Source organism: Heptranchias perlo, chromosome 31 (genome assembly GCF_035084215.1).
Source record: "Heptranchias perlo isolate sHepPer1 chromosome 31, sHepPer1.hap1, whole genome shotgun sequence".
In the NCBI taxonomy this organism is placed as follows: Eukaryota; Metazoa; Chordata; class Chondrichthyes; order Hexanchiformes; family Hexanchidae; genus Heptranchias; species Heptranchias perlo.
The window spans coordinates 11,585,767-11,611,513 of NC_090355.1; the positions used below are offsets into that span (position 1 = coordinate 11,585,767).

Here is a 25,747-nt window from a genome sequence, read left to right on the forward strand (position 1 = left end):
CTGCTAGATCTGTTCCGAATCTATCGCATTTAGCACAGGTGGTAGTGCCACACAACACGTTGGATGGTGTCCTCAGTGCGAAGACGGGACTTCATCTCCACGAGAACTGTGCGATGGTCACTCCTACCAATACTGTCATGGACAGATGCGTTTGCGACAGGTAGATTGGTGAGGACGAGGTCAAGTAAGTTTTTCCCTCGTGTTGGTTCACTCACCACCTGCCGCAGGTCCAGTCTGGCAGCTATGTCATTTAGGACTCGGCCAGCTCGGTCAGTCGTGGTGCTACCGAGCCAATCTTGGTGATGGACATTGAAGTCCCCCACCCAGAGTACATTCTGTGCCCTTGCTACCCTCAGTGCTTCCTCCAAGTGGTGCTCAACATGGAGGAGGACTGATTCATCAGCTGCAGGAGGACGGTAGGTGGTAATCAGCAGGAGGTTTCCTTGCCCATGTTTGACCTGATGCCATGAGATTTCATGGGGTCCAGAGTCAATGTTGAGGATTCCCAGGGCCACTCCCTCCTGACTGTATATCACTGTACCGCCACCTCTGGTGGGTCTGTCCTGCCGGTGGGACTGGACATGCCCAGGGATGGTGATGGAAGAGTCTGGGACGTTGGCTGAAAGGTATGATTCTGTGAGTATGGCTATGTCAGGCTGTTGCTTGACTAGTCTGTGGGACAGCTCTCCCAATTTTGGCACAAGTCCCCAGATGTTAGTGAGGAGGACTTTGCAGGGTCGACTGGGCTTGGTTTGCCTTTGTCGTGTCCGGTGCCTCGTGGTCCATCCGGTTTTATTCTTATTGTGACTTTTTTTTAAGTGAGATTTTACAACTGAGTGGCTTGCTGGGCCATTTCAGAGGGCAATTAAGAATCAACCACATTGCTGTGGGTCTTGAGTCACATATAGGCCAGACCGGGTAAGGTCAGCAGGTTTCTTTCCCTGAAGGACATTAGTGCACCAGATGGGTTTTTACGACAATCCGGTAATTACTGATGCTGGTATTTTAATTCCAGATTAATTGAATTTAAATTCCCCAGTTGACGTGGCGGGATTTGAACTCGTGACTCTGGATTATTAGTCCAGGCCTCTGGATTATTAATTCAGTAACATAACCACTATGCTACCGTCCCCTTAGTTGAAGTTGTATTTATTTTTGTTTGGAAGTCTTTCAAAAAACAAGAACATTTATATGGCACCTTTCATGACCTCTGGATGTCCCAAAGCTCTTTACAGCCAATTAAGTACTTTTGAAATGTACCAACAACAGCTATCTGATACAGTGCACTTATTGCACTGACGATTACCCCCCAAAATGAATTTGTCGCTCATCAGTTTTCTGGTCATATTATTATTTATCACCTCACATCACGTGAATGTGCTGGAGATTGATTTATAATATTTATGTATTCATTTTTAATTTTAGTTTGTGTATCTCATGGTGAGGTTGAAACCTTTTCCACTTCTTGCACTCATTGTCAAAGGTTAGCAGCTTCAAGTTGTCTGTAGCAGAGGTTGAATGGAGGGTAAAGATCCTGCTTAACTGTCCCAACAATGAGACTTAACCAAAATCTCAGAAGACCAGCACCTAATGCACCAGACTGACATTTCCATTTTCCTCAAAGTGGCAGACTGTACAAAAAAGGCTTGACTGCAAATCACAGAATTTGGAGTGTTGCCCCTGAAATTAGGCATTGGGCTTTGGACAAAGTAGTCGATTAAAAAATCCTCTCATATTACCTGTCGCCTGTCTAAGGAAACAAATTGCACTGCTTGCATTAAGCCTTAAAATGAATTATTTTCCATGGTACACTGCAATGAGTAGCATTATGTTGATAAATGGAAACCAGGTTATTCTAATAATTATTACAAGGCACTTTTAAAGTACACTGGGGTCTGGGGTGACCAATTCCTTTTGCAGCAGGACAAAATCTGCTAATAACAAATGAAAACATATTTGCCAACATTTTATGGTAGCCTGCTTGTTTTTACATGCATCAGCCACCAATGCATTAGCCTGATTTAACGTACCAACATAATTCTTCAGACATGCTGCAGTCTGATTATATCCTGCTCTGGAGCACTGGATTAAGCATTATGCTTCCTCTTAGAGAGGAGGATGTACTGACAAGACCAGTTGCACCTCAAAAATATACATGCTGCAAGATTGGTTGCTACTGAGACTCTCACTTTCATAGGTGAAGGAGGGAGGGCTGCAGTGAATAAAGCAATAGAGACTTTCCCTATTTCTCTCACAAGCCTCAGCTAGTATTTTTTGAGAGACAGAAAGTTTATTTGATTTGATAACAACATTATGCCATGAACTCGTATGGAATTAGTTCCAGTAACTGTAGTTTGTTAGCCCAGGTTTGTATGAAGTGTGCTTTCCTGGACTCAGCGGACTGGCACTTCAGCTCCACCCGGGTCCCCTTCACCTTTTTCTTTGTCAGTTCATTCGCTTTCACATGCTGCAGGAAACTGTCCCTGCTTTTTGAATGCTTGATAGTTTTAGGTTGGTAGGAGGAAGATAAGCTTTTTATTTTATTTTGTAAAAGGAACATTTTTCACCCTAAGCTTTTTCTTTTTGGTGTGACCCAATACAACATGGCAGCAGAAGGTGATTCCGACAGAATCTTTTCAAGAAGACAATTGATCACTGCTGCGTGGCCCACAATTTTTAATTTCACAATCTTGAGCAGTTATAATGATGGATATCACGAAAAAATATGGTCTGAACAACAAAAACAAGAACATTCATCAGTTATAATTTATATCCCCAAATTCTTCTTCCTGCTCATACCATATTCCAAGCTCTTCAGAAAAATAACATAATGATGGGTGTTCAGTCTGCTGCCCTGTTCGATAATGCAGAGAGCTGTTTGTACGCATGAAAAAGTGTTGGCTTACAAGCCAGAGTACCCTGATTTATACTGCTCAGACTGGAATCAAAAACCTGTGGTGCAAAATTCTATCTCAAGTGTAATTCTCAACCTTCTCTTTTTTTTCTGAAAAAAAAAAGAACATGACTCATGGAAGAATTAACTTCTGCTTGTTTTCTTTTTCCCTACCCCCCAACCACCTCCCCGCCAACCCCCCACCCAAAAAAAATCTGGAAACAAAAGTTGACAAATGTCTAAAATGTGAGACTGCTACTGCTTTGAAAGGAAGGATGGGCAGGCGAGTGGGGAGCTGGACGGACTTAGACCTTTTCAATGACTTGTTCATATGGATGGGCGGCTGATCAATAATCTGTCATTGATGCCCTTCCATTCTGCCCAATGCACCCACATCTGGCCCAGTGCCATTGAAATGTTCCCATTGGGAAAATTGCTGAATTTGAATGACCGCTCAGAATGGGATTTGAATCAGTATCTGCAGATTGGAATTCCAGCACAATAACACTAAAGCCACCTCTCGCATGGCATTTTTTTCAAGTGCCCCCTCCTTGTCTCGTAGCATTAGAAAGAAAGAAAGACTTGCATTTATATAACGTCTTTCACGACCTTAGGATGTCCCAAAGCATTTTACAATCAATGAAGTACTTTTGAAGTGTAGTCACTGTTGTAATTAGTTCTAAAACACCTTTATCAACTAGTTTGCTGATCTACCAACTAGATACTCAACAACCCAGAAACTGTTGTTTAGTTTTTTGACACATCAGTTTTGTTTATTTCTTAAGGACTCATGAGGGTTTTTATTTATCAAAATATTAGTTAAATATAATTTTGGCATTACAATGTATGCTTACACAGTTTGACTGTCAAGTAATAGAACTTGCAGATGTAACATTTTCACATTTTAATGATAAAATTGACACGTTGTAGCCGCTGATGTGACTCAAGAAACAGTGCAGTCATTGATGCAGAAGTTCAAGGAGAGTTTTCGAACAAACACGCCAATTGAGATCTCCCACCTCCAGCAGGCACCACGCAGCACATCCACAGGACGAAAGAAAGGAAGGAGGAATAAAAATAGAGGTAGGACACATAACTACCATTGTTAAGTATATTTCCAAATATCCATTTAAGATAAGAGGTGATGGTAGGTTGGTGGTAGAGGTGGTGGTACTGGTGGTGGTAGAATGCATGTACTGACGAGCAATCCATTTAGGTTGCTACTTTATTAATTATTATGGATTCTAGGGCTTCTCATGAATCAAAGTATACAGTTCTTCTCTTTCTCCCTCCACTTTCTCTGACTCATCTTCGGTGCATACTCTCCGCGAGACATAAGTTACATTCATTTTGTTACAAACTATGAATTTAAACATAGGGACTAATATGCAAGGTTTTGCAGTAGTAATTTGGTGGCCCAATCTTTTACAATTCTTGTCCCATGCAGGAAGCCTTATTCATCATTGATTGCAGTGTGGCATAAGCCTTATGCTAATCACCCTTGTGCAGCAGCAGCACTTCCTCTCACATGCACCTGAAAAACTCTGCAGACTAAAGTCAATGTGCTGTGTTTCTGAGAAAGCAGAGTCGAGCAAAAAATGAGAAACAATGCATTTCGGCAATAAATACGCTGATTTTGATTTTTGCAAAGCAGTGTCTAGTGAGGCGACGCTTCTCAAAGATTTGAAGCTAATGCAGGTTCTCGGAGTGATTTGCTAACTGACATGGATGCATAGAATATGGGCAAAAATATCTATACATTGTCCATGCCCAGCTTGGCCTGCATGGATGGGAGAAAGGATGAACTAGACAAGCAGGTAAGGGAACCACAACTACGTGGTTTAACAGGGCTCTTTGTGCAACTGCTGGGCTATTGCATTCCAGGTCGACCTTCATAAGAACAACATTGGCAAATCTGACACAGTCTTTGTGTGAACTCAATTATAAGGCATCCTTCGGCTGGCTTCCATATCGGGCAATATGAGGGTTTACGACACATATATTCTCAGGTGTAGGAATACGTGACCGGCTCGGCATTCTTAATAGAACTGAAGAAGATGATTCAAACTCAAATATGTCAAAGTGATCATGTTTCTACAAAACTGTGACGAGAGGCAAAAAAAATAAATTGAATCTGCTTCAAATCTGCCTAAGAAGAACATGTTACTTATTTGTGTCAACCTGTGGAATTTAACAGGATCCAGCTTGTACTATACTGACAATACTATTCCAGCTTTGGGGAGGGCATCAAAACTGATGCCTAATTAGGCACCTGAAGCACAAGGCGAGATTAAGGAAGCTGGGAATGTTTGTGCTGGAGGAAAGATGGCTTAAGGTAGATACGTGGACTTTACAACATTCTAAGACGTATGAATTAATTGAACTCGAACAAATTATTTATCACAGTCACAAGCTCTGTAACTAAGTGGCACAGACTCAAACTCAGAAGGGAGAGAGCAAAAGTCACTTAAGCTTTAATTACATCACAGCTGGTGAAAGTATGGAACAGGGAGACTGAAGGTGAATAATAATGGTAAATTCAAGATGGACCTGGCTAGCTTTTGGATGACAGAAAGGAGTTAATGGCGTAAGTGGAGGAGAATTATATTTTTTAAACTTGGGGACCACCCAGATGAACAGTAGTTGCCTTTGGTCCTGTGCATTTCTATGTTCCTATACATGGGGGAAATCTCTATTTAGAGTCAATTTTAATGTATAATTATAGCTGAAGGGGGAGGCCATTATTGTCAGAAAGTAGTTATGTACTGCATATAGTTATGTAAAAATGTATTTTGTTTGTCTTCCAAGGCCTGTGGTTTGATGGAATCTGTCTGCTAAGATTTCATTGTAAATATTTACACTTTTGCATTTTCAGTGTGAAACCTTGTCTGCCAGAGTGGAATTGAGGAAATCACACATGTGTTGTCCCTGATTTTTCCCCTTCATAAAAGTGGAATATCCAGCCCACTTAATGACCACCTATGCCTCAACGTGGGCAAACTCTTGTGTTTCTTCCCAACTGCAGCCCTCACCTGAGCTGGTGGCAGGAAACCCATAAAATCATAGAAGTTTACAACATGGAAACAGGCTCTTCGGCCCAACATGTCCATGTCGCCCAGTTTATACCACTAAGCTAGTCCCAATTGCCTGCACTTGGCCCATATCCCTCTATACCCATCTTACCCATGATCGAACCATGGATCCATCCCCTTCCCCAGCCTGATTGATGTGAATTGAAACACTATAGCACAAGCTGAGAAAAATATATACTCCCTGACACTGAGACAGCAAGAAGTCTTTGCAATCTAGTTCTTATCCCTGTCTCACTCATTAACGTCTGGTCAGCATGTCAACAGTGTCAACAACATAGGCATGTGAAGCATGTTGCACCCCACCTGAGCAGGGTTACTTTCGAAGCTCCTGTGGTGGAGCCTTAGCCAACTTACACAATGGGCAAGCACAACTGTACATGATAACACAACTGCCATTCCCTGGAATCAATCTCAAGGTTCATTCAAGTGCTTTAAAAAGGTCACTCACCATCACTGTGTATTAGTTTGTCTAGCCCAGTGCTAGCACTGTTGCCTGTGGGTTAGAAGGTCAGAAGTCCCACTTCATGATTTAAGTTTATAAATGCAGCTGATAATCTTGTACAGTACTGAGTGTTGCATTGCTTTGGATGCTGTCCTTTGGATTAGATTCAAAACCACGCCTCATTGGGTGGTTTCTCCCTCAAGCAGTGCTACCAGAAACAGATTAATGGGTTATTTATCTAATTGTTGTTTCTGAGATCCTGCTGTGCATAAAATGGCTGTTGCATAACTATAGCCCTCTGAGTGGTAGGTGTGGAGACATCATAAACAGATATCTCAACAAAGGATATACAATTTTGCTACTCCTATTGCACAGTGGAAATCTTTGCTTCTTTAGACAAATTTCGTTTTAACTTTGAGGTATCATTCAATTTGTAGAATATGTAAATATGAGGTAAGCACTCCATTCGTTTTTATGTGTAGCACCATCGTAAATGTGTTTTGTGAAGATTCCCCCTCTTCACACCGTAAACACAGTCGAAAAGAAAAGCCTTCATTTTTTTTCGCAAGAAATGCTGCATTGCAGAAATCAAAAATATTTATGGTGTTGCTACACATAGTAACCAGAGGAATTCTTCACCCACGATTGCAAAAGAACTGTGATGTGTTTTCAGATATTTTTAGTTGTACTTTACACATGGTAGCCATATTAGTAACCAATTTGGAACATTGTGTAGAGGTAATGTATCATCTATTCTTGGCAACACTTGTTATTGTCTTGTTTGTAAATATTTCTGCTGGTGAAACCTAGTACTCTAAATGAGTTCAGAGTCTAAAGATTCACAGGTAACAAAAAAACTAGTTTGTCCATGGTTTCATGTATTGAGGCAATACTGTAAATCCATAGACATTGTTACCCTTGAGTAAGGTTATAGGTGAGAGAAGCTTTTCTTCCCTGGACATCTTCCCACAGGATAAAGGGCATGTGGAACAGACTGTCAGAGAGGGTAGATGGTTCAGGATGAATTGACACCTTTAAATGGCAGCTACATCGCTATCTGCTGAAAAGATGAGTTGAGGGGACCTTGTGATCTTGTACAAGATGAACACTCCTTGCTTGTCTTATTGCACATTGATTTTTGGTGCCAACATCTAATGCTGGGGTGCATGCTGTGAGCTGAGGGTTATGTTTGTATGACAACCAACCATGATAGAATGTCACAAAGTGAGATCATCAAACAGGACATTGACAGGTCATCAGCAGCGCCTCTGAAGAGGTGTAAGTTTTGATTGCTGGTGTTTCTCACTGTGAAGTGAGTTTGTTTGAGTGAAGACTGACTCCTGGAGTTGTGTTGTTCCTACACTAGCATTTTAAGACAGGTTAAGTTGTTAAAAACTGTGTCGCTACTATTTTGGATGCTGAGGTAAAATTGTTTTGGTTTCCAATATGTTTGGTTTTCAATTCAAATTTTATGACGTAAATGTGATATTACACCCCTATCAAGTTTTCCACATGTTTTCAAACCTGATGCTTTAACTTGCGAATCGATATTATTTTGAATGATTTTACTGGATGATGAATTCACTGGGAGAAATCTGATTTGAACTTGTAGAAAGTAATACTGTACATTGCAACAATCACTTTCAATAGCCTTTGTATCACTAATTATAACCGCAGCTATTGACTTTCCAAAGACTATACTTTCGTTCTTTCTGTGGCACTCAGACCTGTAGAGTTTCCCAACACCATGCTTTCCTGCCCTCCCAAAAATAATCACAAGTAAAAACAATCATGCAAGTCATTGGGGAATACATAAATCAATTGTTAAACCAGAAGCTGTGTTGTAAATGTTCACCCTTTTTAGTATTTGTTGCAAAAAAATCTCTAGAAATGTACAAAATGAATAAATTGGGATGAAGATATGAATTTTATTATTGCAAATAAACATACAAGATGTTTTCATAATCTGTTGTGCAAATCACTCAACACGAAGAGGAACACAATGGTGGCTGAGCAATCTGTGTGCAGTAAATACAACATCAGGCAAAAATAAGATATCACAGTTAAATATAGGTTGATAAATTGGTCTAAATATGCAGATGTGTAAATGGATCATTGTGGAAGTATGGAGAAGCTTGTGATAACTTTGTTGATAAAGTTTTAGCCACACTGTAATTTACTGAAGCACGAAGGCAACTACTTTACATTTCTATGATCAATAAATACTGTCTTATGTCCAATATTTTTGGCAAGACAGCTGTCCATTTTTTTCACTATTACATGCTTGTTTAGCAGTATCAGAATTCATTACATCCTCATGTGAGTCACTGCCTTGCCAAGTACTGAGGTCTGCCAGACCAATTAACCTTCAACTGAATGGTGTGGGCAATGCTAGCATCTCTGATGTTGTACTATACTTATTGCACTCTTCAAAAATATAACAGCTGCCATGAAATAGGAACAAGCAAGATAGAAATTTTAATTTGGGGGTTGAAGTAGTCTAAATATCTGTTATAAGCTATTTCACCAGCTAAATAAATAGTAAATCACAGTAAATAGTCCAATCTTCAAATCCAAAAAAGCAAGGAGGTTCTTCTATTAATCATTGTATCATGGAGAATTTTTATATAGTGGCCCTTGTATAAAAGAGTTATTTATCAGAAAATATATCCATCCTATGATGTGGATCTGAATAAATTTGTTACAATGATGCTCGTGAAGCCTGGTGACTGAGGGTTCTGGGACGTTGCTGAAATCAGTCTGGGTTTAAAAAAAATGAATCACTGGTTCACAGTCCATATGTATTAAGTAAGGTAGGTTTATCCTTAAACTGCTTGAGAACGGCGTGAATCTCTGATATGAACCGAGGACATTTGGTGGTTGTGAACACCATCCTCTTTAACTGTGGAACAACATGGTCCATCAAGCTCTTGTGCTCGATAAGATAAGAATTGAGTTAAGGAGTTTTTATGAAACAAAAGCAGAAAATGCTGGAAACGCTCCACATTGTGGAGAGAGCAGACAATTTGAACTTCAAATGTTGACCTTTCATCGGAGCTGTAAGATATTACTGATCATCAGCAATTAAAAGGAACAGATTAAAGGGAAGGGAGAAGGAAAAACACCCGCACGGATGAGAAGACGTACAATGAACAGTAAAGTGCTTAAGTGGAAAACGGGTGATGGTTAAGTGACAGTACTAACATGAGACAGTACTAACATGAAAGCATGAGACAGTAGAAGGCATAATGAGAAAAATCAAAAAACGTGTGAATAGCTCTGGACCTGGAGTGGTGGGGGGAGGGGGTGGTGGTATAAGGCAGGTAGAAATGGAAGCTTAAGAAGATGACAAAGTGGACCGGGCTCTAGCAGCTCACAAGCCTGGGAAAGGGAAAAAAAGTGGGTTAACACCAAGGGTGTAGACTGCCTCACCAGAACAGTGTTCTGTTAAAGGGTCCCCATCCCAAGCATCAACTGTATTTCCCTTCCCCTGCCATTCGCTACATATCGCTAGCACTTTCTGCCAAAGAGAAAGTGGAAGCTTAGGTTTGAAGTTGTTCAAGTCAATATTAAGGCTAGAGGGCTGCAAAATGCCTCATGGAAAGATACGGTGCTGTTCCTCAAGCTTATGTTGAGATTTTTTTTGGAAGAGCATAGAAGGCCAAAGACAGAGAGGGAGCAGGATGGGGAATTGATGTGGAATTTTTTAAGGAATGTGGAAAAGCTTGTTTGAACAGAAAGATGAACATAGTTAGATTGAGACCATAGTCGGGTAATAAAGGGATCAAAAAATATCCTTGAGCCCAATCTGAAATATATTTTAAAAAAATACAAGGAAACACAGAAAAATAACGACGGGTTCCTAAGCTGAAAATTCCAGGCCAAGAAAGGCATCAGGCCCTGGATGTACACTGTAGGACATTGCATCTGGGATTCTCCTTGATTTACCATTTGGAAACGGGGAGGAGCTTCGCAGAACCTTTCCTCTGGAGATGAAACAGGAGCAGCGATTGAACTTGGTCTGTTGAAGAAATTGGCTTGATAGGCCTATTGACTGTCCCCATTTTCTGCTTCATGTTCTTATTCCTCAGCACTGATATCCTTCACCTTGATAAGCTCAAAATAATTTATTAGCTCTCTCTTACTGTTTCAATGTGATCCCATTTCTGCCTATTTTTGAACAATGCATGGGGAGAAAATGTTCAATGACGCAGGTTGGAATGAGACAGCCTGCGAATTGTACGCCCATTCTCTCCAGTGGCCAGATGGGCCATGACCCTCGTTAGTTAATTTGTTCTGAGACTGAATCACACTGTCGCTGAATTCAGTGGAATTGTAATGCATTTGTGTTCAGTAAGTTACGACAGACACAACAGTTTGTGTAAGAGTAGGAATAGACTGGATGTTAGGCGGTTCTTCTTTTCCCAGAGAATTGTGAGCCTCTGGAATACATTGCCAGCTGATGTGGTGGGTGCTGACTCTCTGCATGCCTTCAAGAGGGAGCTGGACCAGTTTCTGATGGGTCAGAGATCTCATCATATAGAAGGTACGTGTCTTCATAGATAACACTTGGACCATGTGATCTCCTGGACTGGACTGATTGAGGGTGTCGGTGAGGAATTTGAGAGAGTATTTTTTCCCTTACTGGCCCTGGTTTTTTTTCTGTTTTTTGCTTCTCCCAGGAGATTACATGGTTACGGGAGTTGATGGGTGGGGTAAAGAAATGTTTAGCCACAATTGTCCGGCCATCATGGTGTGGAGTAGGCTTGATGGACCTGCTGGTCTTTTCCTGCCCGTCAATTACATATGTTATAGAAAAGCTACAGCTATAAACACACCTGAAATGATATTTTGAGCAACAGTTTCAGATTTGAATACAGCCTTAAAATGTGCTTAGTTCAGGATCACGTTTCTGCATTGTTAACTAATTCTGAGCACTATAGCCACGTTCATTATCTAATTATTATACAAAGCCATGGTTAGACCACACCTGGAATACTGTGTTCAGTTCTGGGCACCACACCTTAGGAAGGATATATTGGCCTTGGAGGTAGAATTACTAGAATGATATCTGGACTCCAAGGGTTAAATTACGAGGAGAGATTACACAAACTCGGGCCGCATTCCCTGGAATTTAGAAGATTAAGGGGTGATTTGATCAAGGTTTTCAAGATATTAAGAGGAACTGATAGGGTTGATAGACAGAAACTATTTCTGCTGGTTGGCGAGTCTAGGATTAGGGGACATAGCCTAAAAATTAGAGCCAGGACTTTCAGGAGTGAAGTTAGGAAACACTTCTGCACGCAAAGCGTGGTTGACGTTTGGAACTCTCTTCTGCAAACGGTAGTTGATGCTAGCTCAATTAATTTTGAATCTGAGATTGATAGATTTTTGTTAACCAAACATATTAAGGGATATGGGGCTAAGGCGGGTATATGGAGATAGATCAGTCATGATCTCATTGAATGGCGGAACAGGCTCGAGGGGCTAAATGGTCTACTTCTGTTCCTAAGCAATTCTACCATGAAAATGTCATTGCTTTCAAATGTCAACCTTGGTTCAGTGGCTGCACTTTCCCTCTGGTTCAGAAGGTTCAACCTCCAAAGACATGAGCACATAATCTAGATTGAAACTTCAGTGCAGTATGGAGGGAGTGCTGCATTATCGGAGGTGCCATCTTTTGCATGAGGTGCTAAACTGAGGCCCTCACGTAGACATAAAAGATCCCATGGCACTTTCAAAGAAGACCAGGGGAATTTCTCCAGGTGTCCTACCAAACATTTATCTCTCAACCAAAACCAGCAAAAACAGATTATCTGGTCACTTACCTCATTGCTGTTTGAGGGATCTTGCTGTGCACAATTTGGCTGCCACGTTTCCCTACATTACAACAGTGACTGCACTTCAAAAGTATTTCATTGGCTGTGAAGTGCTTTGGGATGTCCTGAGGTCATGAAAGATGCTATCTAAATGTAAGTTTGTTCTTTATCATAACAGGATGACACCTATTGTGTAAAGGGCAAGTGGATTTGAGTGAATTTCCACACTGTAAAAGAAGATAGCTGCACACTTGGTACATCTCTTGTCACCCCTTGTTACCCTGCTGTTCAACTGCTGGTTAGTGACAGCTGGGAACGGTGATTTTAATCAGAGTTCAAACCTCCCATAATGACAATTGATAGTAGGCAATGGCTGGAGTGGAACTTCATAAACTGCCTGCTGCCAGATTGTTTCAAACTACTGGATTAAAGAGGAGCAGCTGAGAGACACGAGTAAGTAAGTAATTATCTTGCTTTAAAGCTTTGAATTTATGGGGCATATCAGCAGAATTCACTTTCCCTTTAAGTAAGATATCAATAATTTTACGTCACTTTTATGAGAAAAAAATCTATATACATACATTTCTATCTATATATGTATTTGTTTGTATATAGATGGATATGGGTAGATATATAGATATGTGTATATAAAATATGAAATGATTTGAATTTCCTGTGGGCTCAGTAATGGTGACTGAGTCAGTGGAGCCATGGCTGTTTCACCCCTCTCTGAATTAGAAGATTGTTGGTTCAAGTTCCAATCCAGGATTTAAGCACATAATGTGGACTGAACCCAGTGCAGTAATACATTGTCAGAGGTGCTGTCCTTGGGGTTAAGATGTTTAACCAAGGCCCCATCTGCCTGTTCCAGAAGAGCAGCAAGTTCCACTTGTGTCCCAGCCGACAATCTTCGCTCGAGTAACACCACCAAAAATAGATGAACGAGTCATTTATCCCTTCGCCATTAATGGGCTCTTGTAGTGCACAAAATGGCTGTTGTGTTTGCCAAGTTATTGCACTTCAAAAGTAACCCATTCTCCATGAAGCACTTTCAACTGTTCCGAAAGGTGTGACAAGGTTCCATTGGAGCAGAAGTTTTTCTCTTAGATACTGATGGTTTGAGATTGTATCAGATTAATGAATATGCCTTTTGAGAAATCCATACACCCCAATAGCAAATGCAGTTTCTGAATTTTAATTAAAACAGAATTTGGTGCCTCAAAGGAGTCATTCGATATGCTAAATGTTTTAACTTATACTGAATATCTCTAGAGAGTTCACTGAAAACATTTCTTCAATGATATGCACCACACATTTATGTTGTTATCTGAAGTCAAATTTGCTCATGGTTTCCCAAGTGAAAGATAGAGGATACAAAATGTTCTATCTGTAATTAAATAGCTTTTAAAAAATGTTGTCTTGCATTTTGCAAAAATATCAACTGTTTTAAATCTGTGCTTTATCCAGTTAAAGTGTAATGTACCAGCAAAATTACCGTATACTATACATTGTGTCATTATTATTTTAATTAAATTAGAACTACACGTTATATAGGTTTGAGGAAAGTGGCTAGTTACCTTGTTTAATATCCAGATAGTGTTGTGATGCAAGTGTCTAAAACTGCAGTTGCTAACTCTGCCTAATGTGAGCTGAGAAAAACTGTCATAAGGTGCAAATGTCATTGATTTGAAGCACCTCTATTACCAGTAGAAGGAGGTCCAGGTGTTCAGCATTTCAAACCACAGCAGGCAACTTTGGGCCTGTGCTCCACAGACCATTGGCTCCACTGATGTGTTCAGACCTCCGTCCTCTGAATTTGACAAGTGGCAGGGTGCAAGCACGTGCTTCTCAAGGAAGAGATAGTCCTGATCCTCCTGAAAGTTGAACTGTGCTGTTTTCTGCTTGCTCTGCTGTTCTTCCAAGAAGGTGCTGGAAATACTGGAGGTGCAGATAGGGCTCGATTCGTCTCACATCTGTCCTGTTCCAAAAAAAAATCTTCTTTACATTAATGCCCAATTTAAAATATCAATGTTATGTATCTTTGAAAGTGGACAAATTGTTTAGAGCATTGGTTTTCAAATGTGTGCGTGCACACCTGTGTGTATATGTCGCAAAAGAAAACAGTGTCAGCATTACAGGAAATAATTTTTTTGCGTTAGTGTATAGCAACAGAAAACCCATGCTAGTCCGTCAATAAGTGCAGAATTCTCAAGGCACTATGCTTACGGTGCTTTGTATGTGCGACTGCAGAGGGATAGATATCTGATTACTCCCTTTAGCAACCTGAGAGCCCGGTGAATCCACTTTGAAAACTTAATGCATAGAGACCCAGCCAACCTCCTCTGCAAAAGCACAGATGGAGACTGTGAAACACAGTAAGCGTCAAAAGGAATTGTCTTGCTTTCTTTGACAATATTTGTGGCAAAACTGATCATGATTTTTTCCCATCAACAATCTGACATATTTTAATATGCGAATTAATATAAACTTGTCAAAAAAATTAATGAGCAAATTACTGAAAGACTTCCTGTGATCTCATCCAAAGAGCTGTGATCCTCATGCGTGGGTGGGCTGCATTGGCTGTTGATCCAAATCCCACTCACCTGCTTTGTGATCCAGTTTCATATACAATGGCTCGGCAAAGTGATGCTGACCTGAGCCACTCCACCTTATCCAGATACAATGGACTGGCTAAATTAGGGGACTCGTGCCTTATATCTTTAAATATAAAATAAAACACATTAATTGAATCCATTCCTTCAGGAGGAAGGTGGGTACAGGAACATTACATTTTCATATGAGTTACTATGATTAACATTTGTCCTTGTCTGGTTGTGAAATTGAAGCAAATGTTTATGATTAGTTTATAATCTCCACTGAATCACATAATTTCTAATACTCCATTTTGAACCCACTGGCATAACATTATTAAGACCTGCATTATTTCTGAAGTAGCAAGGTGCATTTCCTACTGCTTAAAGATTCTACCTCCATGTCGTCCTTTTGGTTTTGTTGAATGCCGCTATCGATGGGGAGCTTGGCCTACTGGCTGAGCTCATTGAGAAGACATGGGCGTGCTGCCGATAACATTCCGACCATTAGAATTAACAGTGAGGTGTCCCTTTGGAGGATTGCTTTTGGAAAATCTGCCCTTATTTTATCAACTTTAAAACTATGTTTGGGGGATGATTCTTTTTTGTATTCCCACTCCATCCCTCTCCTGGCCACTGCCTGAGGCTGAACCAGACTGTTCCCAACCTTGGCATCCAATTTGATCCTGAGCTGATTTTCAGACCCCGTATCCTCTCCGTCACCAAGATCGCTTAATTCTACCACTGTAACATTGGCCATCTCCGCCCCTGCCTCATCTGCTGCTGAAACCCTCATCCATGCCTTTGTAACCTCTCAACTCAACTATTCCAATGCTCTCCTGGCCAGCCTCCCACCTTTCGCCCTTGGTAAACTTAAACTCATCCAAAACGTATCCTAACTTTCACCCATCACCCCTGTACTCGCTGACCTACACTGGTCCCGGTCAGGCAATCGCCTCGATTTTAAAGTTCTCATCCTTGTTTTCAAATCCCCCCACGGCCTCGCCACTCCATATCTCTGTAACCTCCTCCAGCCCTACAACCCTCCAAGATCTCTGTGCTCCTCCAATTCTGGCCTCTTGCGCGTCCCTGATATTCTTAGCTCCACCCTTGGCGGTCGTGCCTTCAGCCAGGCCTAAAGCTCTGGAATTCCCTCCCTAGACCTCTCTACCTCTCTCTCCTCCTTTTAAGTCGTTCCTTAAAAATTACCTCTTTGACCAAGCTTTTTGTCATCTGTCCTAATATTTCCTTATGTAGCTGGTTGTCAAATTGTGTTTGATACCGCTCCTGTGAATCACCTTGGGATGTTTTACTATGTTAAAGGTACGATATAAATGCTTATTGTTTTATTTAATTGGGATGTCTAGATGAGGAGCCAAAGTTCATAGTACAGAACACTATTAAAATTGGCAAGATGAGGTAAATTGAGATCTAATGATTTAAACAACGACAACCTTGGAATTTAAAATCCTTCAGATTGACCGAGGAAGGGAGATCAAGAGATCCACATTTTTGAAAGAAAGACTTGCATTTATATGGCACCTTTCATGACCTCAGGACATCACAAAGCACTTTCCAGCCAATGAAGTACTTTTGAAGTGTAGTCACTGTTGTAATGTTGGAAATATAGCAGCCAATTTGCACACTGCAAGTTCCCACGACCAACAATGTGATGATGACCATTTAATCCATTTTAGTGAGGCCAGTTGAAAGATAAATATTGGCCAGGAATCCAGGAAGCACTCCCTTGCTCCTCTTCTAAATAGTGCTATGGGATCTTTTACGTCCACCTGAGATGGCAGATGGGGCCTCTGTTTAACATCTCACCTGAGACTTCAGACAGTGCAGCACTCCCTCAGTACTGCACTGGAGTGTCAGTCTAGATTTTGTGCTCAAATCTCTAGTGTGGGACTTGAACCAAAAACCTTCTGACTCACAAGCAAGAGTGCGACCACTGAGCCAAGGCTGACACCCTAAGGTTGAGGCCCTGAGAAAGAATGAGTTAGACTGTGCAATGAATCTTGATTTTAAGATGTGAAGATTCAGGGAGGAAAAAGAACATGCATTTAGAGCCTTCTGAGGGGCCATGACAATAAAGCATCATGATGTGATAAAGTGAGACAAGAAATATTGTGATGCAGAGAGAGGGTTCGAGGCTGGACATGAGAGAAGGATATAAGAATTTTAAAAAATATCCTGTTGATGAGTTTAAGAGAGCTGTTACAAGAGTAAGCCCAGATGTTGGAGCAGTGTTGAAGTCTTGGACAGACTTGGAGTTTTTGGAGAGTTGAGGGGATTTTTTTTTAAATTGCTCTTCATAAGTTAATTAGATTTCTGCAAAGCTTTTGCTGTCGCTATATTACTAACTTTTCTCTCAATTGACTTGTTCTGGATTTTTTTGTCTTTCGGCCATAGCAACTTACAAGCATTTATTGTGTTATGACATATTTTCACCGAACAATGTATAAAAGATAAAATTGAGGAATTCATGTACTTGTGTAAATCGTACTCCCGTTATCAGTCTCATTACTGAACTGGGCATCATGGAAACATAACATATTCATTATTCTTAACATGAACAGGGTACCATGGCAACTCAAGTATTCGAAGAAAGTAAGTGAGGGAGCACTCTGATCAGGAGAATAAAATTGTTGCGAAATGCTCCGAGTAATTAAAAGAGTGAATGGCAAGAATGACTTCATCCCTGCAATTTAGTTTATTTGAAAGTAATGAAATCTTAGACACCCCATCGATGCTGATTAATGCATAAGTTAATTATTTTTCAACTTGTAATAAAAACTGACTTTCAACTTCTCCTTGAAGGCAATACCAGTTCGTGCCCACTTCAGCCAGTTGAATGGTTCTGATGAAAAATCATCGATTCTCCACAGATGCTGCCTGACCTGCTGAGTGTTTCCAGCCTTTTCTGTTTTTATTTCAGATTTCCAGCATCTGCAGTATTTTGCTTCTTGTTTAAAACAAGTTTAATGTTAGAACCGGGTTGAAAACAGAAAGTGGCGGGAGTGCGCAGCTATCGGTACGGTCTATCTCCACCTGGATAGATTAACGTTTCCTGAAGTGAATCTGTCTTGGAACCTTGGGAATTGTTTTCCTTTGTTGTTGTTGTTTGAACTGATCGTTACTGGTACTGTTGCTTATAAAATTGATCTCTCTTTTTAATTCTCCCCCCCTCCCCTTTACTCAAGTTCCTGACTCATGCTGGAATACCATTCAGCAGGCATCCTCCAATACCTTACCCAAGTGGTGGCTATTCCTGTGTGAGCTGTGACAGGGAATGTTGACTGGGGTTGGGGGGCATCATTGCTGCACCCAATCCTCCTTATCCTAACCTCCATGCAAGTGTATTAGCCAGCTGGGCGCACTAGATTGGGATCTGGAGCAGAATTGGTGGCTGCTCCCTCCCCATCCCCTGCAGCCCAGGAGTACTTAGTCCAATTTACTGAGATCAGCTCATTCAGCAGAGAATGGAGATAAAACTGAGCACTTCTCTGTCTATTGGCCCGTTCAGCATCACATTGAACTGGACATTTACCAACTGAAACAAAGAGGAGCCATTTGTTTTTTTTTCTTCGCCAGAAGTAGAAACTGGTTTTAATTTTATTGATCTGAATAGTCTGAAAGCAACTAAAATTGTTCACAACTGGTTTCTTCAGTTCGAGCTTCGAGCAGAGATGACAGTCGACACAAAGAGCAGTTAGCATCTCTTTTTGTTTTAAATTAATAATGAGGCCAGTGGTACTGAGCGCGTTGTAAAACTCGTGCAAATATTTAGTTTCCATTTAATAAGCTGAAATTAAAAGAAGAAACTGTAAATCTGAAATAAAACGCTAAATCTGAAAATGCTAGAAATACATGTGAAAAGAGTAACAGTTCAGGTTTGGATTGGCATTACAATTTATTAATTCATCGATTTACAGGAAGGGGCATTAAAAATATGGATTAAAAATGTTTGCGGTCGGTTCTAATTTCAATATGGAATCATTGACCTCGGTAGAATACCCGTATTTTAAACACCTACAAAAAGGTGGTTGAAGTTTTGGGACAAAATTGAGACATGGCTTGCACAAGTGAGAGATGTTGATGTTTGTTACAAATATGAGGCCTGGGCCCAGAATATTTCAGGCATATTGAAATCTATAATGACAATTGCATTAGCAATGAGAGAGCTATTTGCATTGATTAAACAAATACGGAGTTAATTTCTACACAAGAATTTGTAATTAAGTTTCCAGGCAGTTAAACCTTTTAGTGCACATTTCTTAACGATAAGTAATTTTTGTTTTAATTGGCAACATAATTGAAACTGGGAAAGATACATTCTTCCATGTTGAAGGCTCATCCAATTTATGGCAGATCATGAGAATACATGGAGGAAGCTCAGCTGACCAACCGTGGAAAAGTAAGCGTTGTGGGAGGTTTTTTGTTTGGTGAATTTGTTGCTCATTGAGGCGAATGATTTTACAGATCCTGGTAAACAGGTCACTTTGCTATCTGAGGCATCCACTATTTACATCAGATACTCCAAGGGCATGATTTAGAAGTAAAGCTCCCTGTACTCTATCCCAAGGCTGTGCTTTAGTTCCAACCTCAAAAGGGCAATACCTATCCAGTGTGACAATTTTACATTCACACACTAGCTATTCCACCAATTTAGTGCCACACATTCTGAACGGTTTTATGTTGTGGATCCACACTCACTACAAACTGGGTTTCGGTTCCCCAAATTCTATTCATGTAGGGCACTTGCAGGAGATTTTCATCTCTTTGGTCTGAGTTGGAGTTAAACCACATCCCAGAGGTAAATGTTATGCGTATAAGGTGTTGCAACACTTCTGGATGGACCAGAGAGTCTTTTCCTGTCTGTCATTGTTTGTATATTCATATTTGAAATGGATGCAGCTTAGGGCTGAATGTAGATTATCGGGATGATATTGCAATCTGGACTCACTTTGTGAGATGAAATGACCAGATTGTATTGAAATGTCTGAAATCCATCACCTGGTTCCTGTCTATTAGCTGAAATGGTCCATTGGTGCAATGAGGCTGGGAGGAGTGTTGCTTTTCTTGTTTTTCAGACATTGGCCGTAGAGGGGCTGCGAGAAGGAATGTACTCTGCTGTGTGGGAAGATTTATATTAGAGGTGACCCCAAAGAGCTGGAGCTGGAAGAGGTAGTATTTCCTTTTTGAAAAAAACAGAAGCTACCTTCAGTATCCAGATATAGATTCACAAAGAATTCCATACTCCCTTTCACATCTCTAGCATCAAGTATTTATAAAGAGATTGCAATATTGGTGTAAACAGTATATAATTGTTATCACCAACTTGAAGATTTGTGTCAATGTGTGTTAAATGCTATACAACAGCACATCACTGTGATACACCACCGTCGACAGGAGACATATGGTGATTGTGCCCTTGTTCATAAAGTCACCACTGAAGTACTCAATGTATCACTTTATGTGGCCTGCGAAAGACAACATTCCAGAAAGATCTATTGCACAGCAATGACACTACTAAATTTTGAAGAAATAGACTTAGTGTACCACAGTGTACAGACGGTTTAGAAACACTGCCCTCCATTCAATGTTAGGTAAGTGATAACATTGCTTGCTGCTGGACAGGCTTTAGTGGGATTCCCAGCCCCTGAATGCCTGTAAGATGGCACATCGTTATGTATAGAATGCCCCCACTCTGAAGCGAGGAAGTGGAAGTCAAGGAAAAAAATACTGCCCCCCTGGAAGTGCTCTTTATGCTTGTCAGTCATTAAGCAGCAATGATTGTGATTGTGGATAAAAACTAAACCAAACTGCCAAGCCTTATCAGCTAATGAAAGAAGCGTGCTCTGAGGTTCTGAAGGGGAAGGAAATAACTTTTCGTTGGAGGTCTCTTCATTGAGTTAAAGAAATATTGGAAGGTTGAACAGTGATATGGTTGGTAAGTACACTTGCAGTGTGGTAAGAGGCCGCGCAGATCTGAAGATTCCAGGTTTAAGGTCTGGTCTTTGCTGAGCCAGGTCATGTCGGGAATGGTACTGTAATTGGCTTTAGTGCCCCTGAGCTTGGGAGGGCAGAAGTCAGCCTGAGTTGCTGTTTCCGATTGTTATCTAATGGCTCCTGCTGGTATATGTGTACATATGGGTTATGGGCAAGGACAGGATCAGGCTTTTTGTTCTTGAGACATGGGTGAGGCTGGCAAGGATGCATTTATTGCACATTTCTCGTTGCCCAGAGAAGGTGGTAGTGGGCCTTCTCCATAAACCATTGCAGTCTTTGTGGTGATGGATGGTACTCTCATACGACAGTGTTAGGTAGGAAATTGCAGGTTATTGACTCAGTAATAATGAACGAATGGTGGTATTGCCCAAGTCAGGACATGAAAGCAAACTTGGAATTGTTGGTGCTCTGCACTTCTTGGTGATCGAGATTGCAGGGGAGCGAAATGCTGTCAAAGTAACCTTGGTGAACTGCTGCAGTGCATTCTGTAGATCATACTTGCTGTAGCCACGGTGTGCCAGTGTTGACATTGGTGAATATTGAATGCAGTAGCAGGGTCATCACTCAATTGAGTCACCGACGAAGCAGCTGAAGGTGGTTGAGCCAAGGATGCTTCCTTGAGGAACTCCTGCAGTAAAGACTTCGGGCTGTGATGACTGCCCCAGACAACGATAACCATTGCCCTTTGTGTCAGGTATGACTCCAGCCACTGGACGGCTTTCCCATTGACCTTGGTGCCATACTTGTTTGAATGCTGCCTTGATGTCTGGGGCAACTGCTCTTACCTCTCCTCTGACATTGGGCTCTTGCATCCATGTCCCGATCAAGGCTGTGATGAAGTCTGGTTCTTGTGGAATCCAAGCTGAACGTGGATGAGGAGCTTTTTGGTGAATAGCTGTCATTTGATGGGACTGTTGATGATTCCTTTTGTCACTTTCCTGATGATTGGGAGGAGGCTGATAAGATAGTAATTGGTTGAGTTAGATTTATCTTGTCTTTTGCAGATAGCACATACCTGGACAATCTTCCACATTGTTGGTGAGATGGCACTGTCATAGCTCAGTGGAAAAGCTTGGTTGTGTATCCAATAGGCTGGTGACTAGGTTTGCCTATGAAGAACAATCCCATGAGTGGGGCAGAGTAGGCTGCGAGCACTGATGGTTTTATACCCCAGCAGGAGTCTGCACCCAGGACATGAGAGAAAAAAATACTAGGGGTTGGGGGAGGAATTTTCAGACTGTTAGATGGTCTTTCAGCATTTACTTTGTTCATTGCACTTCTTCCCACCTTCTTCATGCATGTAGCAGAAATTTAAACCACACACAGATGTTTGCTGACATGATAAAATTTCACGTCATTATGCATTGAATACATTTAATGTATAATGCAATGAGCCACTTAACTGATGCAAATGATGTGAGTTCATAACTGGTAAGAGTAAGGATACAAAATCGCAGGCAAGATAAAGCACAGGAGGCTGCACGTCAATGAAATAGAAGTTCTGAATGAAAAAAGAAGTAAAGCTACTCTATCCAGGCCTCTGTCATTTGCTGACTGAATTGTGACCCTAAGAAAAGCAAGGATATCGCCATAGGTTCAATGACCTCAACCACTTAGCAAGGCGTAAATTGCACCACATAAAAAGATCCATGTTGCTACAAAAGGACACCAAAATAATTGCTATAAAGACAGAAAATCTTTGTGCAAATATTCCAACATAACTGTGATAACGAGACTTCTTTTCTGAGGTAGTTTTAGAACCTGGTAAGTGATAGAATAATTTCTGTGTCACTTGCAGTTCTAAATTTAAATTTTCATTGTGATGGTTATCTAAAGTGCACTGTTGTGTGCGTGCCAACAATGACATTGTAAATCCTGTACAATACAGTAAATCCTGAAAATCCTCAGCGTGTAATGTCCTGGCTCTCATCTGTTACTTTCACAGCAGTAGTTTAAGAACTTGTCCTCTGTCTTCTACAGTAATGTAATTGTGGACAAATGTGAAGTTGATGCAGCTATTACTGATCAGGATGTTACTGCTCAAGCTTGGAGTCAACTGTCTCTTGTTTTCATAGGCGATCCCACATCACTCACTGAATGGCTGCAGACAGACTCAAAATATCAGAAGGTGATGAAAACGCCACAGTTATACATTCCTTGTGTTTCGTGTGGTCAAAGAACACTTTAGCTGATGTAGAATTCTCTGTGGAGTTGTACCTGGATTCTGCAATTAAAACTGGACGGTCACATGTGGAATAGGAGACAAATAGGAGACATTTGCTGACCCTTCTACAACCCCACTTCCAACCCACAGCCTGCTAGAGGAGGCCATTTGTCTGTTGAATGAGCAAAATGTGTATACTACTGTGCAGTCTGGCAACAGCCAGATTCACAATGTCATAGCACCTTTGCATACCATTGTGCAGTTCCCCGGGCTCAGCTGGTGGAGCAGGCTAGCTTGATCTGCTTGTGACACTCCTGAGAAACAAGCAGGCCACTTCAAAGTAAATTCAGGATGATACTGCTCAAAGCTCCCTCTTGGGGTCTGAAAATCAAGCTGCAAGATAGCAGAGTTTGCATAAATTCTTGTCCATGGTCCTCCTCCAAGGTGCCCCCCCACCCCATTCCTGAGTGTTGCCCGGTGTAGGATCGTCTGAGTGATGGACCCTTCTGAGGTTCACCAACCAGTCCTTTAAACTCTGTGAAAAATAACACATGTAAATGGTTTTAATGTACAGTTACTTGAAATATGTCAGGAAGAATTAATATTGAATGATCTTTGTCATTGCTGTTTTTTCCTTTTTTCTAAAACAAGGAAATTAAGAATAACTAATAAAACTGCATGAAATACTTCATAATCACAGTTAACTGTCAAAAATTAAGTCTTAGAAAATGATGCATGGTGGAGCGAACTGTCAATTGTATTTTGAGTTGAGAAACCATACATTAACCTGTGCTGTTAATCAGCTCTTTAACTGGAGTCCAGAGTCCCCTCTTTGACAGTACTTCATTCTGATTCCACATATAGTTTTGGAAATTTGCAGCAGGATCATGAAGTCTGAACATTCCCATATGTTTCCCTCTTTTAACTTGTTGGTCCTCTCGATCCTACTTTGTTTCAGAAATTCATGCCGATGATGAGCACTGTGCTGCATCAAGTTGTACTTAGATTTTCAAGCTAAAATGTTGCAAATGCTAATGCTCCCTCAGTGTCCACTAGAAACACTACAGATATTCAATAAAATTGGTATAGTTTAATTCGGCAAATGCCGCAAACTTATAGGCAGTGTTTACTACATCATCTTGGAACAGTACATTATAAGCACTCATTATACACAGGGAATTCTGCCTACTGCACAAAATCCTGACATAAAACATATTGTCCATGCTTTGTTGATGGCACTAAATCCTGGTCCCAGTATGCCTATGGCGTATGTGTTATTAAGGTTCGGTAACTCATGTTAATTGGATCTACTTGATTGTAATTACCCCAGTTTGTGTTTCTGGTTGACTGACAGAAACTATCTTGAAACTGTATAAAACCAATTACAAAATATCCAACTTGAGATTAATGACCTATTGATGTACTGTAATACCAAGTTCTCGACTTTCCAGTTGGCACTAAGTTAAAAACACTCATTACAGCAGTAGACACATAGCAGGACAATAATTCCAGTCATTCTACTCATCTTAACCTCGGCTAGAAGATTTACTTTGAATTCAATTGATGACAACAAATTTTTAGTGTGAGAAAGATGACACTGCACATCTGAGGGTGGAGGCTGGGTAGCTTATTGGGTAGAGGCTGGCCTTTCACCTTGGCTTTTAATCCACAATAGACTGATGGGATGAAATGAATTTTTGCAGTCTCAATTCCATTTCTGATGGGCATGGGTCTACATCAGGAAACTCCTACAAATTTAGCACTAATTGGCATTGTCACTTAAAGGTGCAAAGATGGTTGGTATGGAAAACACCACACTAATGTTCCACAATGTGGAACTTACAGCACATTGTAGGGGCAGATTAGAGGAAGCTTTACTATCTCTGAAAGACCTGACCTGGGAGTGCTTGGTGTAGCACACTGGGTGCTTACTGTGGAAAGTATTTCATTCCCCAGCACATGCACCTCTTACCTTGATGAACACAAATAAATTAGAGATCTCGCCAACAGGGGCCAAACAGTCGTCAAAATGGGGCATCGGGACCTGACTTGTTCCAAGGCAAATAAATACATTTACTACATTACACTCAGCAACTGCATTCCAATATCCTAAAGAGCAGGTTTAGCCCAATGCTGTACAGTTGTATCTACTGCACCAGATCATATTGCCGAGCTCCCAGCCAACGGCACTCTCAAACGCTCTGTACAGGTGAAATAATATTTTGTGGTGATTCCAACTGTTGCTCCTGCTCACAGAGCGGAAAATTGCTTTTGAGTAGAAGAGTAAAAGCTTTGGGAGTAGAGGCTAACAGCCCCTTCATTATAACAAATGGGAGATAAGTTAACTCTTCAGCTCGGGACTGGTTTCCACTTTAAATGTGGAAGTGCTGTCGAGAAGAGGAAACTGATATCTGGGGCATCCTCAACCTCAAGTCTTATCATCCTATTTTATGTATAGAGATTGGCATAATGTCAGTAATTGCACCTTGTCATCCCAACATTTTTACCTATAGGCTAATGTTGTGCAAGTGGTGAGAAACCAACGACTCAGAAGTGATTTTTTTGGGCTTGTTTTGTAACACTGCCTTTACATTGGCAGTTAAATCCATATCAATTTCATTTGAAAACAAATGTAACGGTTCAGATCGGCCTTCGCATGTTTCCTGTTGCCAGTATACGGGCTATACATATTCATTTCCTTATCTGTTGAAGGCATTTCAGAGGCTTGTAG

At 40.9% G+C, this 25,747-nt stretch overlaps 1 protein-coding gene across 6 annotated transcripts in view; it reads left to right on the forward strand.

Moving 5' to 3' along the window:
* LOC137300495 (astrotactin-2-like) overlaps positions 1–25,747 on the forward strand; it is a 1,223,335-nt gene that overhangs the window by 389,365 nt on the left and 808,223 nt on the right. For 5 of the 6 annotated variants that reach the window (XM_067969577.1, XM_067969574.1, XM_067969578.1 and 2 more), the window contains one exon: positions 3,824–3,976. The exons of the other annotated variant lie outside the window; for it this stretch is intronic. In XM_067969577.1, coding sequence (XP_067825678.1) covers positions 3,824–3,976 — 153 coding nt within the window. The remainder of the gene's footprint in view (positions 1–3,823; positions 3,977–25,747) is intronic. 6 annotated transcript variants of the gene reach the window in all.